The 19,923-nt window shown below is 65.8% G+C and overlaps 2 protein-coding genes across 2 annotated transcripts; one reads left to right on the top strand and one right to left on the bottom strand.

Annotated features, from left to right (window-relative positions):
• Positions 1 to 3,684: 3,684 nt before the first annotated feature.
• Positions 3,685 to 5,898, bottom strand: APLN (apelin). The gene is made up of 3 exons (XM_069810766.1): positions 5,721 to 5,898; positions 4,572 to 4,743; positions 3,685 to 4,479 (listed from the first exon to the last, which is right to left on the bottom strand). Exons 1-2 carry the CDS (start codon positions 5,896 to 5,898, stop codon positions 4,577 to 4,579), a joined length of 345 nt encoding a protein of 114 aa, XP_069666867.1. The 3' UTR covers positions 3,685 to 4,479; positions 4,572 to 4,576.
• Positions 5,899 to 13,368: 7,470 nt separating this feature from the next.
• Positions 13,369 to 19,709, top strand: XPNPEP2 (X-prolyl aminopeptidase 2). The gene is made up of 21 exons (XM_069810685.1): positions 13,369 to 13,538; positions 14,443 to 14,516; positions 14,635 to 14,745; positions 14,834 to 14,897; positions 15,097 to 15,201; positions 15,341 to 15,427; positions 15,532 to 15,678; positions 15,792 to 15,893; positions 16,016 to 16,097; positions 16,504 to 16,699; positions 16,894 to 16,983; positions 17,086 to 17,195; positions 17,281 to 17,358; positions 17,460 to 17,531; positions 17,675 to 17,735; positions 17,907 to 17,976; positions 18,130 to 18,234; positions 18,544 to 18,603; positions 18,795 to 18,871; positions 18,997 to 19,095; positions 19,400 to 19,709. Exons 1-21 carry the CDS (start codon positions 13,493 to 13,495, stop codon positions 19,604 to 19,606), a joined length of 2,043 nt encoding a protein of 680 aa, XP_069666786.1. The 5' UTR covers positions 13,369 to 13,492; the 3' UTR covers positions 19,607 to 19,709.
• Positions 19,710 to 19,923: the final 214 nt, after the last annotated feature.

Below are 19,923 nucleotides of genomic sequence, written 5' to 3' on the forward strand. Positions count from 1 at the left end.
ACCGGGAATGGTGCAGCCGGGGGAGTCGGCACGGAGCAGGGCCTGGGGAGAGCGAGCGCAGCAGTGGGCCGGTGTCAGTGTGTGGCACGGGGCTTTTGGAGGCCCGAGCAGCAATGCCCGTGGACGCTGAGTCCCTTGGGTCCCGCTGGCTCGGCAACTGGAGCAGCGGTGGAGAAAGCCAGCGCGTCCTGCCGCAGGAAACGGCCGCCGGTGTCATCTCCATCTGCTTCCTGCCGGCTCCTTGAGAGCAGGGCTGTGCCCGGGCAGCTGCTCCCAGCACCGTCACGGAGGGGACCGGTGCAAGGTGCCGGCATTGTTCCTGCGGCCACCACATTCCTGCCACTGCCGGCGGAAATGCCGGAGCGAGCGTGAAGCCCTGCTGCTCCCCGGGGATGGGGCTGAATGCTGGGCCTGCCCATCCTCCAGGCTCAGCCAGGGGCACGGGGGACCTTTGGGGCTGTTGGTGCGCTGCTCTGCACCCTGCGTGGAGGTGGGGGGCTTGCGGATGCCTGTTGGCCTGCCACGGGGGTGGGGGGACTGAAGGATGCTGATGACACACGGATGGTGGGACTGGTGTAGCTGGTAGCATCCCAGCAGCACGTGCCTGCCATGAGCAGTGGGACTCAGCGTGCAGTTTTGGCACAGCCGGTGTCCTTGTCCACCCTGGGTGTCCCATCGCCAGCCCCAGGCGGGGCAGTGAGCCCTGCTCATCCCCCTGGATGCAGCCAGAGGTCCCCAAGGACTGGAGGGCTCCAGCAATTCCTCAGCCCATTCCTATCCCCTCTCTCAGCGCACCCAGCATCCTTGTTTCCCTGCTCAGTGAAGCGGGACCTGTCCTCACCATGCTGGGACTGGCACCTGCACACATGCCCAAGGGCAGCAGCCAGGCAGCTGCCCAGGGTGGGGGGGCTGCCTGTACGCGCTCGCCTTCTGCCCTTGGCTCCGGAGGCCTTGCATCTCTCTGGCTTCGAAACCCCCCAGCAGCACTTGCAGCAGCCACCACACTGCAGATGCTGTTCCAGTAGTGCCTCTCCCTGCCTGCCCGCCTCTGCCCGTGCCCCTGTCCCTGTCACTACCCTTGTGCCCCGCTGCCCACACTGCCACAGCTCCCCACCACAGTGCAGGGGCTCCGGCACCGCAGGCAGCATGCAAGGGAGCTGCCATGGCACGCGGTGCATGGGGAACGTGGCCGAGCCCGGCAGCCTCCCACCTGCCTGCGGGCAGCCGGCCAGGCCAGGAAAAGCCAGAGATTCCTTAGGTCTCCCGGCCCAGGAGCCTTTTCCTCCGGCACTGCCTGGCCACAGCCCAACCGGGGGGTCCTCCCTGGCCTCCTCCTTCCAGGCTGGCACGGGAGGGCTGGGGTCAGGCCTCAGCTGTGCATCCCCTGGCCACAGCCCAAGCCCTCGCGCTCGGGGCTGGGCGATGCCCGGCAGGGCCATGGGGCATCGCTGCATCACAGCAGTCTGCTCCGGGGGAGGCTGCCGGGCCAGCCCCCGGCTGCCTGTCCTGCCTGCGCCCAGGCAGGCACCCTGGCCGCGGGAGTTCGTGGGCAGGATGCTGGCTGCCTGCAGCCAGGGCGGGCAAACCATTGGTGCTGAGATGGGCAAACCATTTGATGTGCAGTGGGAGAGCCCTCCCAGTTCAAACCAGTATCAGCAGCACTGTAGGGTGGCAATGGAGGAACGGGTCAGCCGGGGGGAGCTGTGGCCAGAGCATCACATCCTGCCCCCCATCACAGCACCGGTGGCAACGCCACTGCCAGCCCCGGGAGGCTGACGGGACTGGAAACCACGGCATGAGGGCCAGGACAGGACTGGGCAGCCAGCTGGCAGCCCTTGCCCACCCACCCCATCCTGGCGCGGGGGGCACAGGTGGTGTCGAAGTGGGGCTGGCAGCGGCTCCCCGCAGGCACGCGGGGCGGCCGGCTGCCACAGCGGGCGTGGGTAGGCGGCGTGGCGGGAGCGCGCTGGCGCGTGGCCGGGGAGCACATCCCTCCCCGGTCCCGGAGGATGAGCTAATGGAGGCCAGCTGGGCCCAGCCCTGCTTCCCCCGGGCTCTGCTCCCAGCCCCGCAGCTGCAGCCTTTCCGCTCCTCGGCAGCCCCATTAACCCTCTCCCAGCCGGTGCTGCCAACCCCCCCCAACCTGTGCCCCCACAGCTGGCGTGCTCCCCTGCCCACAGTCCCGCCATGGTGCTGGGGCTGAGTTGCCCTCTGCCCTGGGACGTCTCTGGTGGGAGGCCTGCTGCGATCAATCTCGGGGTTGGGGGGGGCCCTGCATGGGCACTGCCTCACTTGGGGGTCCTGGCTGGGGGAGGTCCTGTGCCCGGGGGTCCCATCCCTTTGCAGGGCTCAGCCCCCACCCACCTGCAAGGTCCTACAGGGACCCTCAGTCTGCTGAGCCCTGACCCACTGCCCCCCTGCATGGATCCTGCTCACACACAGCCCTGTGGGGACGGGGACACCAGGGACAGGGACACTAAGGACGGGGACGCCAGGGAGGGGGATGCCAGGGATAGGCATGCCAGGGCTGGAGATGCCAGGTACCAGGCACCCACAGCTGCTCCTGTGTGCGGGGCTGCGGGAACAGCTGCCCAGGGCTGGTGGGGTCAGGCTGGGGGAAAAGGAGGGATCTGGCAGCCGCTGGGGCTGCCTGAAGACAGCGGAGTCAAACGGAACCAGTCAGAGAGCTGTGCCCAGGACTGGCCCACCATCCCGCAGCACTGGGACGGCTGCCTGCCCCTCACCAGGGGCTGGAGCATCCCGGCGATGTGCTCAGCAGAGACAGCTCCAGCAGCCACCACGCGGTCCACACCTGTCCCACTGGCCTCATCCTCCCGCCGCAGGACCAGGTCAGGCCCAAACCCTCCTCCCTGCCCTGGCACCGCGCTGCCGGACACGGGTGCTGCACCCTCGGCTTCACCCAGCACCCGTGGGTGCTGGTAACCACGGCAACAGCAGCATCGCGGGAGCAGGGCAGGAGCATCCGTGCACCCGCACATCCCTGTAGAAACTGCCTTACAAAAGCCATTATTCCAGCAAAGGCTTTGGCTAACGAACCGCTCAAATCCCCAGACCCAGGCCCCGACGGTGCCTGGGGGACAGTGGGCAGGATGGGCCGGGCTGTCTTCCCTCTCTGGGCATGAAGCATCCCTGCACGGCCCCTCGGTGGCAGAGCCCATCCCACGGTCCTGCTCCCCGCTTTTAAAGCAGTTATTACTGCTCAGCCCTTCATCATGCAGCCGATGCCAGCCATGGAGGGGAATTCGGGTGAGCAGAAAAATAAACCCCAGAAGGGGATAAAGGCAGCGGGGCTCAGGGCAGAATTTGCAGGCAGTCTTTGCTCCACAGCCTGAGGGTCCCCCAGCCCCAGCCACTCCACGCTGCCCCGGCTGGGACCAGCATCCCTGTGCCCTTCCAGCATCCCCTCCTCCATCACCCAGCCCCTCTGAAAGCTTGAGGGGTGCTGACCTGTGTTTTCCCACCCTCCTCCCCAGTCTTACAGGCCAGGCAGCCCTGCAGCTTGTTTCTTTGCTGGGGACATCTTCTCTGCCAGCACCGGGCTGGGGAAGGGGCTGCCTTGGCCCCCAGCTGCCCCCAGGCAGCTCCAGGAGGGAGCAGAGGGCCCCTGGGAGCCCTTCCCACTGGCAGGTGAGCAACCCCTGCCCACACCTCCAAAACTAACGGTTTGCTGTCATCATAACTCTTTATTATAAAGATGTATTTACACAGAATAAATCTTTACAGACACGAGAGACATGGTCAACAGGACCCAGTGGCACTCAGAGCAAGGGCCCCCCCTTTGGCATATGTCAGTGTTTGACAGAGATCCCTGTGCCCCTCCATTCTCCCACTGTCCCATGGCATGGAGCAGGCAGAGGGGCCCAGAACCCCAAGCTGTGTCCCGGGTGGGCACCCCATGCCTTGGGGGTCCCCAGGAGGCAGGTCTGCCAGTGGGAAGGGGACCCCATGCTCGCCAGGGAGAGGAAGGCAGGTCACCCAGGGCATGGGATTAGCACCATGGGAATAAATAGACCCCTCCCCACGACAAGCTGTGTGTTCACCCGGCAGGCGGGTGACTAGCAGGGACCAGGCAGGAGCCCTGAGGGAGCTCACAGACCCCTGCAGAGAAGCTCCTCTGCCTGACAAAGTGCTTTGCGCAAAGCCCACGGGTCCCAGAAGCCGATGCCCAGGGCAGCCCCACACCCACTGGGACAGGGGCAGCGTGGTGGCACCTGGCCCCACCATGAGCTACATGGGTGACCCACTCCCAGCCAGCCCTAGGAGGTGGTGAGGGAAGGCAGGAGGCATCCGCGGTGCCAGACATGGTGCCTGGGCCACCAGGGACAGCTGCAGGGAGGAGGTGACACCAGCCGAGGGCTCACAGGTGGGACCCTGCACTCGGGGCCAGGAGACGAGCAGAGCAGGCTAGGACACAGAGCGGGCGATGGGAGCCACATCCCTGGAAGGCTGGTGGCAACCCTGCGACAAGAGCAAACCCAGGTATGTGTGAGTTCCCTCCCTACGATGTCACACGTGTCCCCTTGTCCCCCCGACACCCCGCTGCTCCTCACCTGCCTCAGAAGGGCATGGGGCCCTTGTGGGAAAGCCGGGGCCGGGGCCGCCGGTACCTCCTCCAGCCGCTCGGCCGGTGCCCAGCCCCGCGCCGTGCACCCCGCGGCCGCACCAGGGTTCGGATGAGGCCGTCCTCCGCATCCTTCCCATCCGGCGCCTGGCCCAGCGGTCCTGGGGATGGCAGGAAGAGCATTAGCCGGGTCTCCCTCACCCTGCATGTGGGACGGGGATGCTGTGGGGCTTGCCTGCACCTCCTGCTGCCTGGCCCAAGGCAAGCAGGACCGGGCGGCTGCCCGTTTCCTGAATTGCCCGCAGCAGGAGCCATTCGCCGGCCGAGTGCTTCCTGCGCAGAGGCGGCCAGGCCACCTGCGCCGAGCATGGCCACCTCGTGTGGCCGCTGCCACCGGCCTCACCGAGGGCCACCCAGCAGCCCAGCCTCAGGCTTTGGCCCCCTGCCCTCCCCAAAGCCACCCTCCTGTGCCCCCGTCCCTGCCAGCAACAGGCAGGGTCCACCGAGACCCTCACCCCCTCTCTCTGGGCAGTGCCCTCTCCCTGCAGCCGGCTCCCCCCACCCTGCTCCACTCCCCGGGGCGCCCGGCAGAGATGCTCCGGTGCCAGCACCGGTGCCAGCACCCCCAGTCCCACGCCCAGCACACGTGTGGCAGTGCCATGCTGAGCCGGGACTGGGATGGCACCCGGCGAAGGGGGCCGAGACCCGCCTTGGGCAGCCTGGCAGGGCCGTAGCTCCCGCTGCCAGCACGCCGGCGATGCCCCGGGCTGTCACCCGCGGCACCAGGTAGGTCGTGCCCTGGCAGCCGGTGGCAGCGACGGCTCTCCGGCCCTCGGCCGGCTGTTGTTCTGCTCGCCTGCCCGGATGGACAGGAGGGGGTTTGTTGGCACCATGAAAAGAGCTTTGTCCTCCCCAGCCCGGCGGCAGCGGCTCCTGGCCGGCACGGGCAGGGGGTGCCGCTCCCCGCCCCCCCGAGCCACGCTCAGCCCACCCTGCCCCACGGTCACCGGGGCACGGTCCCCTCCATCCTGCCCGCTGCCAGCCCGGGCACCGGGCGATGCCGGACCGGGGGAAGAGGGGAATCGGGGGGAAGGGGTGTCCCCGGTACGGTGCGGAGCCCGGGGGTCCCGGCACTCACCCGCGGCGGCCAGGGCGAGCCAGAGCAGCAGCAGCGCCAGGAGCCAGCGCGGCGCGGCCATGCTGGGGGGGCTGCGGGGCGGCGGCGGCGGCAGCAGCAGCGGCGGCGGCCCCGCTGCGGGGGAGCCGCATTTGTAGGCGGTGAGAGCCCGGCCGGGCCCCGCCGCCCGCCCGGTCATGTGGCCGCCGGGCCCCCGGGGGGGGGGTCCGCCCCCCGCCCCGCCCCGCCCCAGCCCCAGAGCCCGCACCCCGCCCGGGACACCCCCCAGCCCACCCCAGCATGGTCCCCCCCACCGGCACCCCCCTCCTGGGGATCCCCCACCCACATCCCCGGCCCCAGGGCTCGGGGACCACCCCCCCCAGCTCGGTCCTGGGATCCCCCCACCCAGGCTGGATTGGGGACCCGCTCCCAGCCTGGCCCGGGACCCCCCACCCAGGCTGGATTGGGGACCCGCTCCCAGCCTGGCCCGGGACCCCCCACCCAGGCTGGATTGGGGACCTGCTCCCGGCCTGGTCCTGGGACCCTCCACCCCACCTAGCCCAGGCCCCCGCTTCCAGCCCACGCCCCCCTTCCTCTGGCATCCAAGGGGGCAGGAGGCTGTCCTGGCACGCCCCCCCCCCCCCCCCCCCATGCCCACTGACCCTGGCAGCCCCTGCCCCTCTGCCCCCCCCACCCAGGCAGTGCCCGCAGAGGGGTACATCAGCAGTCCCCCCCACTGCCCTCCAGGTCATCCAGGCACTGCCCGGGGGGGGGGCACGAAGCCCCCTCTGCCCAGGGTGCCGCTGCCTGTGCAGGGATGGGGGACAGACCACCGCTGCAGGATGGGCGCTGCAGCCCCCGGCTCTACGGTGCACGGGCCAGGCTGGGGGCTAAAGCACCCTGGGCCCCCCATGCACAGAGGTGCGAGCTGCGGGCACCAATCCTGAATGGCCTGGGTGCTGGCTGAGCACCGACAGAGCCCCTCATTGACCCGGGTGTGCGGGTACAGCCGCTGGCACGGAGTCGTGGCGGGTGACAAAGGCAGAGCTGAAGTCTCCCACAACCTGGTGACCCCCTTGCCTGCAGCCAGGTGCTGCTGGGGAGGCCATGGGGACCGCACACCATGCCGGGACATCACCCTTCAGCGCCTGCAGACCTTGTGGGAGGGTTTGGGGAGGGCCAACCCTGTTTGTAACACTCCCCTCCCCAGCATCCTGGGGGTGAGGGCTGCTGGAACCCCCCCCATGCCACTCCTCAGGGATTTGGGGCTGGGAGATGGCAGCTGGAGAGGACGCAGTTGGGACACACTGTGAAACATGCACCAAGGACTGACGTGGTGACAGACACAGCACACCGAGGACACAAGTGGGGCTCTGCAAGCCAACAGTCAGAAAGCGACTGCTCTAGGTCTGGGCACGGGCATGCCCTGAGCGGGTGGCTAAGGGCAGCATGTAGGTACACGTATGTGTTGGTTTGCATGGCAAGGTTTTGGTAGCGGGGAGGGCTACAGGGGGTGGCTTCTGTGAGAAGCTGCTAGAAGCTTCTCCTATGTCTGACAGAGCCAATACCAGCCGGCTCCAAGACGGACCCGCCACTGGCCCACGCTGAGCCCATCAGCGATGGTGGTAGCGCCTCTGGGAGAACATAATTAAGAAGGGGGAAAAGTTGCTGTGCAACAGCAACTGCAGCTGGAGAGAGGAGTGTGAATATGGGAGAGAAACAACCCTGCAGCCACCAAGGTCAGTGCAGAAGGAGGGGGAGGAGATGCTCCAGGCGCCGGAGCAGAGATTCCCCTGCAGCCCATGGTGAAGACCACGGTGAGGCAGGCTGTCCCCCTGCAGCCCATGGAGGTCCACGGTGGAGCAGATCTCCACCTGCAGCCCGTGGAGGACCCCACGCCGGAGCAGGTGGGTTCCCGAAGGAGGCTGTGACCCCACGGGAAGCCTGCGCTGGAGCAGGTTTGCTTGCAGGACTGCAGCCTGTGGGAAGGACTCACGTTGGAGAAGTTCATGGAGGACTGTCTCCTGTGGAAGGGACCCCACGCTGGAGCAGGGGAAGAGTGAGGGAGTCCTGCCCCTGAGGAGGCAGGAGTGGCAGAGACAACGTGTGATGAACTGATCGTAACGCCCATTCCCTATCCCCCTGTGCCACTCGGGGGGAGCAGATAGAGAAAATCAGGAGTGGAGTTGAGCCGGGAAGGAGGGAGGGGTGGGGGGAAAGGGTTTTGGTTTTACAATTTAGTTTTTATTTTCTCATTATCCTGCTCTGATGTGATTGGTAATAAATAAAACCAATTTCCCTAAGTTGAGTCTGTTTTTTCCATGATGGTAACTGGTGAGTGATCTCTCCCTGTCCTTATCTTGACCCATGAGCCTTCCGTTATATCTTCTCTCACCCGTCCAGCTGAGGAGGGCAGTGATGGAGTGGCTTTGGTGGGCACTCAGCGACCAGCCAGGGTCAACCCAACACAAGGTACAAGGTATCGCCACTGCAAAAAGTGGGTGACAAGTACAAGTGCACCCTGGGACAGCACCTGCCAGCAAGGTGAGTGAGGGGTGGCCCTGCCCTGCCAGCACCCTGACAGTGTGTACAGCGGGGGCTGTGCGGAGGGCCTGTACTGGGAGAGTGGGGGGGTGAGGAGGGGCTCCAGGGGGTGTGTGGGGACCACGTCACAACCCCGCCCGTGTCCGTAGGCACCGTGGGAGGAGGACATCCTCTGCGCTGGTTCCAGTCCTGCTGGCTGTGCCCCGCTCCTGCACCACCGCAGCCTGGCCAAGGGCTCTGGGCAGGTTCGCCTGCGGCCCCCCCCCACTGCTGACGTGGTGTGCGGGTCACTGCTCCCCAGCAGCATTGTGCGACCCTGAAGTAGGATGCTCCTTCGAGAGGAGGTCCAGGAGCTGGAGCCCCATCCCTGCAGGCCAGCTGCCAGGCTCTGGGGTGCAGTGGGGACCCCCCCACAGCCCACCCCCCGGGCATGCATCACCTGCCGGGCTTCAGGGCAGGCAGCGGCAGGCAGGCCCTGCCTTCGCAAGGGATTGTCACAGCATCCCCGTGCCACCACTCGCTTCCGCATTCCTGCAGCCTCGCACACCCTCCCTCCCTCCCCGATCCACGTCCTGTTTGCCGGGCGCGTCACCCCGGCCTGAGTCACCCCACGGCCTCTGCAGGTGACGGAAGGCCAACAATAGCCCACAAAGGGAGGATGTCCCCCCAAAGCCTTCCTCCGGCCCGTCTTCGAGGAAACCTCCCGCGGGAGAGAAGGGCCCCACCGGACGCGCGGCGGCCGATGAGCTTCGTCCTGTTGACGCTGGCTTGCTCGGAGAGGCACGCGGCCCCGGGAGTCCCCAGGGATGGCCGGTGCCACCCCCCCCATGCTGGGCGAGGAGGAGGAGGAGGGATGTGCAGCCACAGGGCTCACGCTGACGCTGTACCCATGGGGATGGGAGGGGTCGGGTCAGCCTCAGCCCCATCCCTTGGATGTGGTGGGGGGGTGGCATCGGGGATGGCATTGCGGAGTTGAGCTCAGAGGTTGGGAATAAGGGGGTGGGGGGACTCCCTTGTCGCCGCACGGACCCCATGGGACCGGGTGTGCAGCTGTGTGGTGAGGGGCGGCCGGCAGGCAGGGCTGGTGGGGGTCGGGGGGGCCTGGGCACCGCCATGGGCGCAGCCCCCACCCTGGCACGGGGCAGGGACCAGGCGGGGAGGATGGAAGCATCATTAGCGCATTTCACTAATTAGCAGGATGGCAGCAGACTGTTGCCTGACCGTCACCACGGCAACCGCGTCGCACATCCTTGAGAAACTTTTGTTGCCATAACAATTACAGGCAGCTTTGGTGTCACCCTGCGTCCCCCGTCCCTATCCTGCCTGTGCTGGGGCTGGGGATCCCCAGTGCCGCACCCTCCCCCCCAGGCTTCTCTGAGCAGGGGACCAGAGGGTGACACCAGGGCCAGGCATCCTGAGAGCATTTGTGACATGAGTGCGCCAGTCCTCGGCCTGCCCGCAGGCAGGGACGGGATGGCAGCGGGACCACCAGGCTTTGCTGCTGTCGGCCCCAGCACTGCACCGGAGCTGTGGCAGGACCGGGTGGGCGGGCAGTGGACAGGGGAGAGGACAGAGGGACAGGGGGACAGGGGTCTGTGCGGCTCCACAGCGCAGTCCTGGTGCCACCTCGTGGTGAGCAGGATCCCAGTGACACAGCTGGACAGTCTCTGCGGTGACACACAGCTGGACAGACAGTCTCTGCGGTGACACAGCCAGACGGTCACGGCATGGAGCAGACAGCCCCCACAATGGCACACACGGACAATCCCCCTGCGGGCCAGGCAACCACCACACAGCCTCAGCAGTGGCTTGGTGGCAAAGCCGGGCAGTGGCCATGTGGGCACACTCCCCCCCCAACCCTCCAGTCCCAGGGCGAGGCTGCTCCCCACCCCCTAGAGCCGACTAGCCGGCTCATGCCAGCAAAAGTAGGGTTGGAGGGTCGAGGGCACCAGGTTGGGACAAGAGGGTGGCCAAGGGGCCGCGATGTGTGTCCCGGTGCTGGCAGGCGCTGCAGCAGCTGGTCCCGGCTGCAGCCCACTGCCCAGCAGGTTCCCTTCATCCTTGCTGTCCTGGCACTGTGAGCTTCTCCACTCTGGGGGACAAGCCTGGTCACCCCAAATCCCAGCGCCCGGAGAGGCAGCCTGTGCCGGTTCCCTTAGTGCTGCTGTGACGCCGGGATGGAACATGCCAGCTGCCCTGGGGCCGATGATGGATTTCCATTGCCATTCGAGAGGCTCGAAGGATACCACAGAAGTGCTGCCACGTTAAACAGGTTAAAAACTGGCTGTCCAACAGGTCATGAAATGCTGCTGGAAAGGGGCAGCGCCTCTGAGGGGGTCCGTGGCTCCCATCCCTGGCCTGGCTGTATCCAGCCTCGTGGCTGTGCCCGCACAGGGGAAGCAGAGAGCTCATGTGAGATGGTGCAGGGACCCACAGCCCAGTGCTGGAGGTGATCCCAGGAGAGGGGTCTGGCCATGCAGAGAGGCTTGTGAGGAGGAGGGAAGGGGTGGCAGGCAGCCGCCAGAGCCCAGGAGCCAGCCGGGCAGGGCTTCCTCTCTGTCCGTCGCACTGGGAGTCCACAGGGATTTGCTGCCCAGGTTTCCTGAAGGACCTCTTATATTTTCAGGGAGGTTTGTTTGTAAAACACCTGTTTGTTCATTTACTGTAGGGCCTACCAGATCGCCTGCAACTTGCATCGTGCTGTGCAAGCCACCAAGCGCAAGGTCCTGCCACAATGGCAGCGAGGTCCTTCCAGCCTTCTCCCGGCGTTTGCTCTCAGCACGCCTCCCATCCTTGCCCCACACCTCACCCGGTCCCCTCTCTCTTTTACCCTCCTCCAAATGTGTGTTTGTGCCGCGCAGCTGGCTGTGCCCTCAGACAGAGCCCCGGGGCTGTCTGGCAGTCAGCTGGCTGTGACGGTGATGCTGCAGCCACCCTGTGGTGCAGCAGGTCTGTGAGACATCCCGGCCGGTGAAAAGGAGCTTCACAGTCTGTGATGAGCAAGTCTCCAGCAGGGACTCCTCCAGGTACCCCTGTCCTGGGTGGGTACATGCATCCTCCCCTGAAGGTCCGTGTCTGACAGTGGACGGACACCTCTGCTGTCTGCCAACAACAGGTCTGTCCTTCAGCCAGCCTTTCTCTTCAATAACCACAGAGAAGTCATCAAACCAGTTAGAGGAAATATGTGTGCAATAAAAGTGACAGGCCTTAGGGTCAAGGCTCATTATGACTAACATAATGAGCTTTTTAGCAAGGCAATGCCACAGCAGTCTGGAGCTCATGGGCTTGGTGGGACGAAGGGCACATCCCAGGGAGCGGGGTCCCAGCGCAGCCCTCGGAGGTGGCCGCTGGTCCCCAAGACCTGTGCCTGGGGTGTGGGCAGGGGCTGGTACCCTGCCTGCATGGCATAGCTCAGTCTGTTTACCACCATCATGCTCCCCTCCCTCCATACGCTGCTGCCAAACGCATCTCTGATCGCATAAGGCTGCTCGATGCTAAAATATTGCCGTTGTCTCCTTTGCCAGCGTTTCCAACCTGACCCACTAATGCATTCCAAATTTATTATTCGTATTACTCCATTAGCAGGACCATGTGCTCTTGCTAGCACTGAAGTTACCCCGCGCTTACCTTCAAGGCCTCACATGTATTCCTGCTCCCCAGAAACCCATACCCACACACTAGAGGTGGGGTCAGACGTTCAGCTCTGTCTCTCCAAAGCCCAGTCCCTTTTCTGTGTAATCACACTGGCTAAAAGCCGGGATGCCAGCACCACGCGTGCTCTGGCCCCATCCCTCCGCGCTCCTCTTGGACACCATCTCCGTGTCCTGCGGGGTCCCCGTGCTCCCTCATGACCCCTCTCTGGCTCTGCCCCTACCCACAGGCAGGGGCTGGGCAGGGCATGCAGGGGCTGTGGGAGCATCTGCCTCTGCTCCTTCTGCAGTCCACAGGGGGGCCCGTGGCAGGATTTTGGGTGCCCTCCAGCCAGCCTCCCTCAGGCCAGGAATACCCAGTGAGACCTGTCCCATCCCCAGAGCATTCGGGGTTTTCCTGCACCACCACCTTTCATGCATCCCGAAGCATCTGCAGGTGCGTGGGACCCACAGCCAGCCTGCAGACCAGAGGATCGGCAAGCACGGTGCACCACGCTGCTGCCCGTGCCGTCTCTTGCTCCTCTCCCATCCCTTTCTCGCCGCGCTTTGCTGTGGCACTGCCCACAGGCATTCCCGGGGAGCTCAGAGCCTCGCCACTGAGGATGGTCGGCTCCTTCCCACCCACGGCTGGGTGCCAGCACCTTGCCTCACCAAAGGGGTGCAGAGGTTTCAGCGTGGAGCAGCCAGAGTGGTACGGGCACTGACGTGGTCCTCAGTGCCGACTGGCTTTTCCCTGGCATAAAAAGCCTGCTGGTGCCAGACTGCTGACCCTGTTACTAGAGCCACAGTGGAAGAACAGCTGTGTAAAAAAAATCAGGGGGCCAGCCGTGGCCAGGGGATGCAAAATCATGTGTTACCAGCACACAGCCATCTGCAGGAGCCAAAAACTGGGGCACGTGTTTCATCGGTGCTCTGGCTGCCCCACTGGCCAGCTCCCAGCCCTGCTCATGCAGTTAGGGCCCTACAGGGAGGAAGGGCATTTTTGCCTCCCCGTGACATCTGTGATATTTAGCAATTGCTGTGAAGTCCCCCCCAACCCCACCCCGGCTTCTGCCAGCTCCAGCCCCGGGGGTGCCACGGGGCGCTGGGGTGGGGACCAGCACAGCTGTGCCCAGGGGGATGCTCTGCACTGCTCCGTGTCCTGGTGGAGGAGGAGGGCTGGCTCCAGGAGTCGGCTGGCCCCGGCAGCATGGCCCCCCCAGGTTGCCCTCACCCCAGGACCCCCATGTCAAGTCTCCGTGGCTCCAGGGGATAGAGGTTTCCCCAGGGACACAAGGGAGCAGAGCAGAGCTCCTCGCCTGCTTTGAACCCTGGGCAGCTGGCACGTGCCAGGCTGAGCTGGCACAACCCCACCTCTGCTCTGGGAGGATCTTTGGACTTTGTGCTGATTTTGCTGTTTGCTTTTATTTAGCAGCAGGAATCGCTTTCAGTGCATAGGACAACACCCTCCCCCCGCCTGTATCTGCTCCGGGCCTTGGCCCTCCCATCCAGCATCCCTCCACCCCTGGGGCAAAGGCACAGGAGGAGGGACCTGTCACCAAAAGCACTGTGGAAAGGTCCCCTTCACTCCCCGTCCTGCTGGGCACCTCCAGGGCAGCCATGCACCCCCCGCAGTGGATCGCAGCCTGGGTACTCCTGCTCCACGGTATGTCGGAGGGGCTGGGAGGTGGGGTGGGCTTGCCAGGGGACGACACCTCCTGGGACCCCCCTCTGGGAACCAGACAGGTCCCAGCGTGGAGGAAGTAGGGGTGTTTTGCAGCACTCCAAACCACAACTTTGGGTGCAGGAAGGGTGGGTTTGCCCTTAGGAAGCCAGGGATGTGCTGCTGATCCAGCCCCGCTGGGCAGGGGGCCAGGCTGCGGAGAGGGGCTCATCCTGCCTGCCTGACCCCAGGGACGAGCTCTGGGGGGTGATGGGTAAGAAGCAGCTCCTGGGGGCAAGGAGACCAGGTACCCAAGGCCACACCATGGTAAGGGCGACCCATTGCCCCACGGACCCGAGCCTGGTGCCTTTGGCCTGAGATAAAGAACCAGTTCCCTGCCCGCAGACTGCAGCAGTGACAGTGATGGAGAGCTCAGGGAAGGGCGGTGCCGGTGGTGGCACCAGACACAGAGCAGCACTGGGGAGAGGCCAGGTCGTGCGCAGGCACATCCCTGGCTGCTGGCCATGTCCTCCAGCAGCCCCAGCGCCAGGGATGCTCAGGGCTGGCTCCTGCCAACCCCCTCCCAACCTCCCAGGCATGATGGGCACTGCTTGCACCTCGCACCTATCCCACCACACCGCCGGGGCCATCTCCGTGCGTGCCATGGGTGTTGGCCATGCTTGAGAGCGTTTACTTCCTCTTGAGCTGAGTAATGCTGTTGGTTTTCACCCACCAGTCCTGGGGCTAGAAACACTGTTTTTTGAAAAAAGTCCAAAGCTGGTCTGGCTTGCTGTTTGGGTCTGGGGAAAAGGGTCACAGCTGCCCGGTGCTGGCTCTGGGCTGGAGCAAGGGGCCAGCGGGACACTGGGCTGCAGCCTCAGGCTCCAGGGCGTTCCTATGCCCACAGGCTGTGCCATGGACCAGCCGCCGCAGGCTGCCTCCGCCAACACCGACATTCGGAACTGCTCCGCGGACCCACCGGTGAGCCCCGCCGTGCCCAGCCCTCCCTGTTCCTGGGACACCCCCCATGGAATCATCCCCCCCAGCCCCACCACTGCAGCTGGTGCCCTCCCCACCACATGTCCCCTTGTGCCACCAGTACCTGCCGCCTACGGCCATCAACACGACGGCGCGGCTCGCCGCTCTGCGGGGCACCATGCGAGCCCACAGCGTTCATGCCTACATCGTGCCCTCCACGGATGCCCACATGGTAAGGCAGCAGCCTGCCTGTGCCCCTGGGGACCAGCTCCCCAGCCGGCACCCACGGCCACCTCTCACGGCTCCATCCCCGGCTCCAGAGCGAGTACATCGCCGAGCGGGATTCCCGGCTGGGCTGGCTGACCGGGTTCACTGGCTCTGCAGGTGAGAGCATCCTTGCACCTGGGGTCCCTGCTGGGGGGGTCCAGCACCCGTCTGCCTGCTGGTCCTCATCCTTGGGGCTCCTCAGGGCAGGGCATGGTCCTGCTCCACACAGGAGGTCAGGGCAGGGATCCCTGGGGGTCCCTGCCGGCTGCCTGGAGTGGGGGGAGAAGTGATGCCTGAGCCCCCAATCCTGTCCCAGGCACCGTAGTGGTGACGTGGGACAAGGCTGCCCTATGGACCGACAGCCGCTACTGGATCCAGGCAGAGCGGCAGCTGGACTGCAACTGGGAGCTGCAGAGGACAAGTCAGTGGGGGGGAGGCTGGGAGGCTGCTGCGTTCCCCTGCCCCCAGGACCCCCCTAGCCCACACCATGGCCTCATCTGGGCTCAGCATGGGCTAGGACGCAGTTCATCCTCGTGGTGCCACCCAGCTCTCTCCTGCAGCCTGGATCAAGTCCATCGGGCTGTGGATCCTGGAGGCAGTTCCTGTGGGGGCGAACATCAGCTTGGACCCCTTCCTCTTCTCCATCGGTAGGGTTGGTCATCACATGGGGTGACCCTGCCTGATGTGAGGGCAGGTCCCTGGTGTGGATTTACCAGGTGCCCCCAACCGCAGGCTGTTTCCCCTCCCTCAGACACCTGGAACAGCTACAGCCAGGCTCTGCACGGCTCTGGCAGGACCCTGCTCCCCATCGAGACCAACCTTGTAGATCAAGTGTGGGGTGACCAGAGACCCCCTCCAGCCTCCAGCGAGATCTACAGCCTCCCGGCAGCATTCACGGGTATGACTGCCATCTTCCCCAAGGGTGCCGGGCGGATGCTCGCCCGTGGCAGCCCCCAGCCCGGGGGGCCGTGGTGATCCCTGGGCTGAGCTGGCCGCTCTCTCTCCTTCCAGGCAGCAGCTGGCAGGAGAAGGTGGCCGGGATCCGGCAGCAGATGGAGCAGCATGTTCGACGCCCCACGGCCGTGCTGCTGTCAGGGCTGGAGGAGACGGCCTGTGAGTAGCTGTGGTGCTGTGGTGGGTGCCGTGGCGGATTCCGTGGAGGGTGCCATGGGCTCTGAGCCCTGGGGTGGGAGGGCAGACAGTGGGTGCAGGCTCGGAGGTCTCGTTCCTGGCAGGGCTCTTCAACCTCCGTGGAAATGACATTCCCTACAACCCCGTCTTCTACTCCTACACCCTGCTGACCAACACCAGCATAAGGTGGGCAGCATCTCCCTGTGGGCATGGGGCATGGACGGGGCTCAGCAACCCCCCTTCCCTTCCAGGGCCAGCACCCATGGGACCCTCCCCTGGCCCAGCTGCCCCCCTCCCCAGAGCCCACCATATCCTGCAGTGCCCAGCCCCATTGTGTGTCCCTTCCAAGCCCCACATCATTCCCAGGTCCAGCCCCCCCACCTCGCAGCCCACCCTGGGGTGCAGCACTCTCCCTTCCAGCACAGCCTGAGGCCAACCACCGTTCCCAGCCCAGCATCCCCCCTGAGCCCCCCAGCCAGCCCCCAGCCCCTTCCTCTCCGCCGGCGTGCCCCACATGGCCAGGCTCGGTGGGGACCAAAGGCAGCAGGCCAACGCCACGGCTGCGCCCACCCCAGCCCGCATCCTTCCCCAGCCTGTTCGTGGATGAGACGCGGCTGGCGGCGGCGGCACGGCAGTCCCTGCAGGCAGGCTGCCCGGGGCCGCTGTGCGTGGAGCTGCAGGAGTACGGGCAGGCACGTGCCCACCTCCGCCGCTACGCCCAGGGCAACGTCACCGTCTGGCTGGGCACCGAGTACACCACCTACGGCCTCTACGGCGTCATCCCCCAGGTGGGACACTGCCAAGCGCCGGCGCTGGCACCTGTGCCGCTGAGCCCGGCTGTGGGCGACGTGGGTCCTGCCAGGCTTGGGGACGGCCCCGTGCCACTGAGATGTGGGGGTGCGGGATGTGCTGCAGTCGTCCCCGGGGCACAAGGGGGTGGGTGGCTGTGCCCAGCCGTGCCACCCCCAGCCTGCCCTTGCAGGAGAAGCTGCTGGAGGACAGCTACTCCCCCGTCATGCTGGCCAAGGCTGTGAAAAACGCCAAGGAGCAGGAGCTGCTGCGAGCCGCTCACGTAAGGGCTGTCCCCGTCCCCGCAGACCCAAGCAGAAGTGGGGTTCAGCTGGCAGAAGCAGGGTGCTGATGCCCCTCCCTGATGCCACTGGGCCACCCCCAGGTTCGGGACGCAGTGGCTGTCATCCAGTACCTGCTGTGGCTGGAGAAGATGGTCCCACAGGGGCAGGTGGACGAGTTTTCGGGGGCACGGCACATCGACATGCTCCGCCAGTCAGTGCTGCCGCCACAGCCCCCCCCCTCCCCTGGCTTAGGGCAGCCGGGGACCCCCAGCATCTCCCTCCCTGCTGCCTTCCAGGGCCCAGGAGCACAACCGTGGGCCAAGCTTCCAGTCCATCTCCGCCAGCGGGCTCAACGCAGCACTGGCCCACTACAGGTACAGCTCGGCCCCGGTCAGGGCCGGTAGAGCCAGGGCTGGCAGCAGGGAGTGGGCAGCTGGAGGCTGGGAGCAGGCTCTGACACCCCTTCCCCTCGTAGCCCCTCCAACAGGAGCAGCAGGAAGCTGTCTGTGGATGAGATGTACCTTTCAGACACCGGAGGGCAATATCTGTGTGTAGCCCTTAGCGCAGATCCCCCCCCAGCACTGCGCAGACCCCCAACCCCTCTCCATCCCCCCAGCGCTGGGTGGTGGCAGGGGGCCCCAAATCCAGCACTGGGGCTGCATCGTCCCAGTTCACGTCCCCCCTTTGCAGGGACGGGACGACAGACATCACGCGGACGATGCACTGGGGTGTGCCGACCCCACTCCAGAAGGTACCAGCCTCTCCCACGCCCGCCAGCATCCCCCTGCAGTGCCCAGCATCCCCCTGTGGTGCCCAGCATCCCCTTGCAGCACTCGGCACCAAAGTCCCAGCCAGGGCTGGATGTGCAGGAGGAGGCGTCCGGGCACCACCACGCTCAGCCCTGCCGCCATGCCACTTGTAGGAAGCCTACACCCGTGTGCTGATGGGCAACATCGACCTGTCCCGCCTCATCTTCCCACCCAACACAGCAGGTGGGTGCTGAGCCAGGCGTCAGGCAGCCCAGCCTTGCCCAGGTGGCGTCAGGCAGCCCAGCCTTGCCCAGGTGCCCCCAGGCATGGGGCAGAGGAGGGTGGTGGGGGCCCTCATTGGCTCGCTGGCCGCCTTCCCACCTCTTCATTCCCCAGGGCGAGTGGTGGAGTCCTTCGCCCGCCGGGCACTCTGGAACGTGGGACTCAATTATGGCCATGGGACCGGCCACGGCATCGGCAACTTCCTCTCGGTCCATGAGTGTAGGTGTTGCGGCACCAGCACCAGCGCTGGGGACATGGGCTGAGCTCCAGGGGACAGGGACAAGGACAAAGGCTCATCTGGGGCTTCTGATAGCCCAGCTAAGCCTCTTGCTGTAGGCGGGTGTACCCTACTTGCAGGGTGCTGTAGTCCTTGCCAGGGTGGCCCTGCAGTCCTTGCTGATGTGGCCCCGTAGTCCTTGCTGATGTGGCCCCGTGGTCCTTGCTGGGGTGACACCTTGGTCCTTGTTGGGGTGTCCCTTTGGCACACACCATCCCCAGGAGCCATAACCCACTCCGTGTCCTTTGCAGGGCCTGTGGGCTTCCAGTCCAACAACGTGCCCCTGATGGCTGGCATGTTCACCTCCATCGGTACGCACGCCCATGGCTCCAACTGGTGCCTCGGGCTCTTGGGGGTGTCCCTGAGGCGTGGAGCCCAGCCAGGGGATGAAGCGTTCAACTCTCGGCCCTGCTCAGGGGCCAGATCCTGCCCTTCTGGGGTGGGATGGGCTGGGGGAGTTGCTGGGGCTCGGGACTCACCGGGCACCTTCCCCGGCCCCCAGAGCCCGGGTACTACCGAGATGGCGAGTTTGGGATCCGCATCGAGGATGTCGCCCTTGTGGTGGAGGCGCAGACCAAGGTAGCGCAATGGGGCTGGGCTGGTGAGGGTGGCACAGCGCTGGGGGGGCTGCATCAAGGCAGGGGTGGGGGCACACATGCCCCCCGGTGGGGCTGGGGGCACCCAACGCCAGCTCTCTGCGGCAGCACCAGACCGGGGAGAAGCCCTTCCTGACCTTCGAGGTGGTGTCCCTGGTGCCCTACGACCGCAACCTCATCGACCTCAGCCTCCTGTCACCGGAGCAGGTACGGGGTGCTCGGGGCAGGGGGGCAGAGCTGGGACGTGGGGCTGGGGTACAGGGAGAGTGAAGGGGGCTGAGGGAGTGGATGTAGTGGGAAATCAGGACCGCAGTGTGAGGTCAGGGCAGGTAAATGGGGCCGGGGCAGGGATGGATGCGTGGATGGAGAGGGGCAACAGGGTCTGCGGATGGGGCCAGTGATCACGTTGTGGGGTAGCTGGATGGGGGGGGGCAAAGGTGGTGCAGGTGGTGAGGGGGGGCAGGTGGCACGGGCAGCCCCCGCCGCAGCCCCCCGCGCTGCCTGGCTGCAGATCCAGTACCTGAACGCCTACTACGAGACCATCCGGGTGCGCGTGGGGCCAGAGCTGCAGCGGCAGCGGCTGGAGGAGGAGTACCGCTGGCTGCAGAGGAACACCGAGCCCTTCCCGCTGGGCAGTGCCACCACTGCCACCGCCACCCTCGGCACGCTGGTCCTCGCCTCCCTCCTCTCTGCGCTGCTCACCGGGCTGCAAGCCTGACCCCGCGCCAGCCCCCTCCCTGCCGCAGCCGTTTCTTCTCCCTGCCGCTCGCTTCCTTTTTTTTGTTTTCCATTTGCTCATTTGTGATTAAACACGAGCAACGTCGGCGGGTGCCTGCGCACTGCTGTGCCCTGCCGCGGCAGCCCGGTGTGCCGCCAGCCTGGCCGATGCCTCAATGGCTGATGTGGGGCTGGGGTCCGGCCCCACGTGGCCCCCAGCCCCACATGTGGTGCCCAGCTCATGCCATCTGCCCTGCCCTGGGGTGGCCGAGTCAGCACTGGCATAGAGGAGGCAGATTCAGGGCAGATTTTAATTCT

Source organism: Haliaeetus albicilla, chromosome 23 (assembly GCF_947461875.1).
Source record: "Haliaeetus albicilla chromosome 23, bHalAlb1.1, whole genome shotgun sequence".
Taxonomy (NCBI): domain Eukaryota; kingdom Metazoa; phylum Chordata; class Aves; order Accipitriformes; family Accipitridae; genus Haliaeetus; species Haliaeetus albicilla.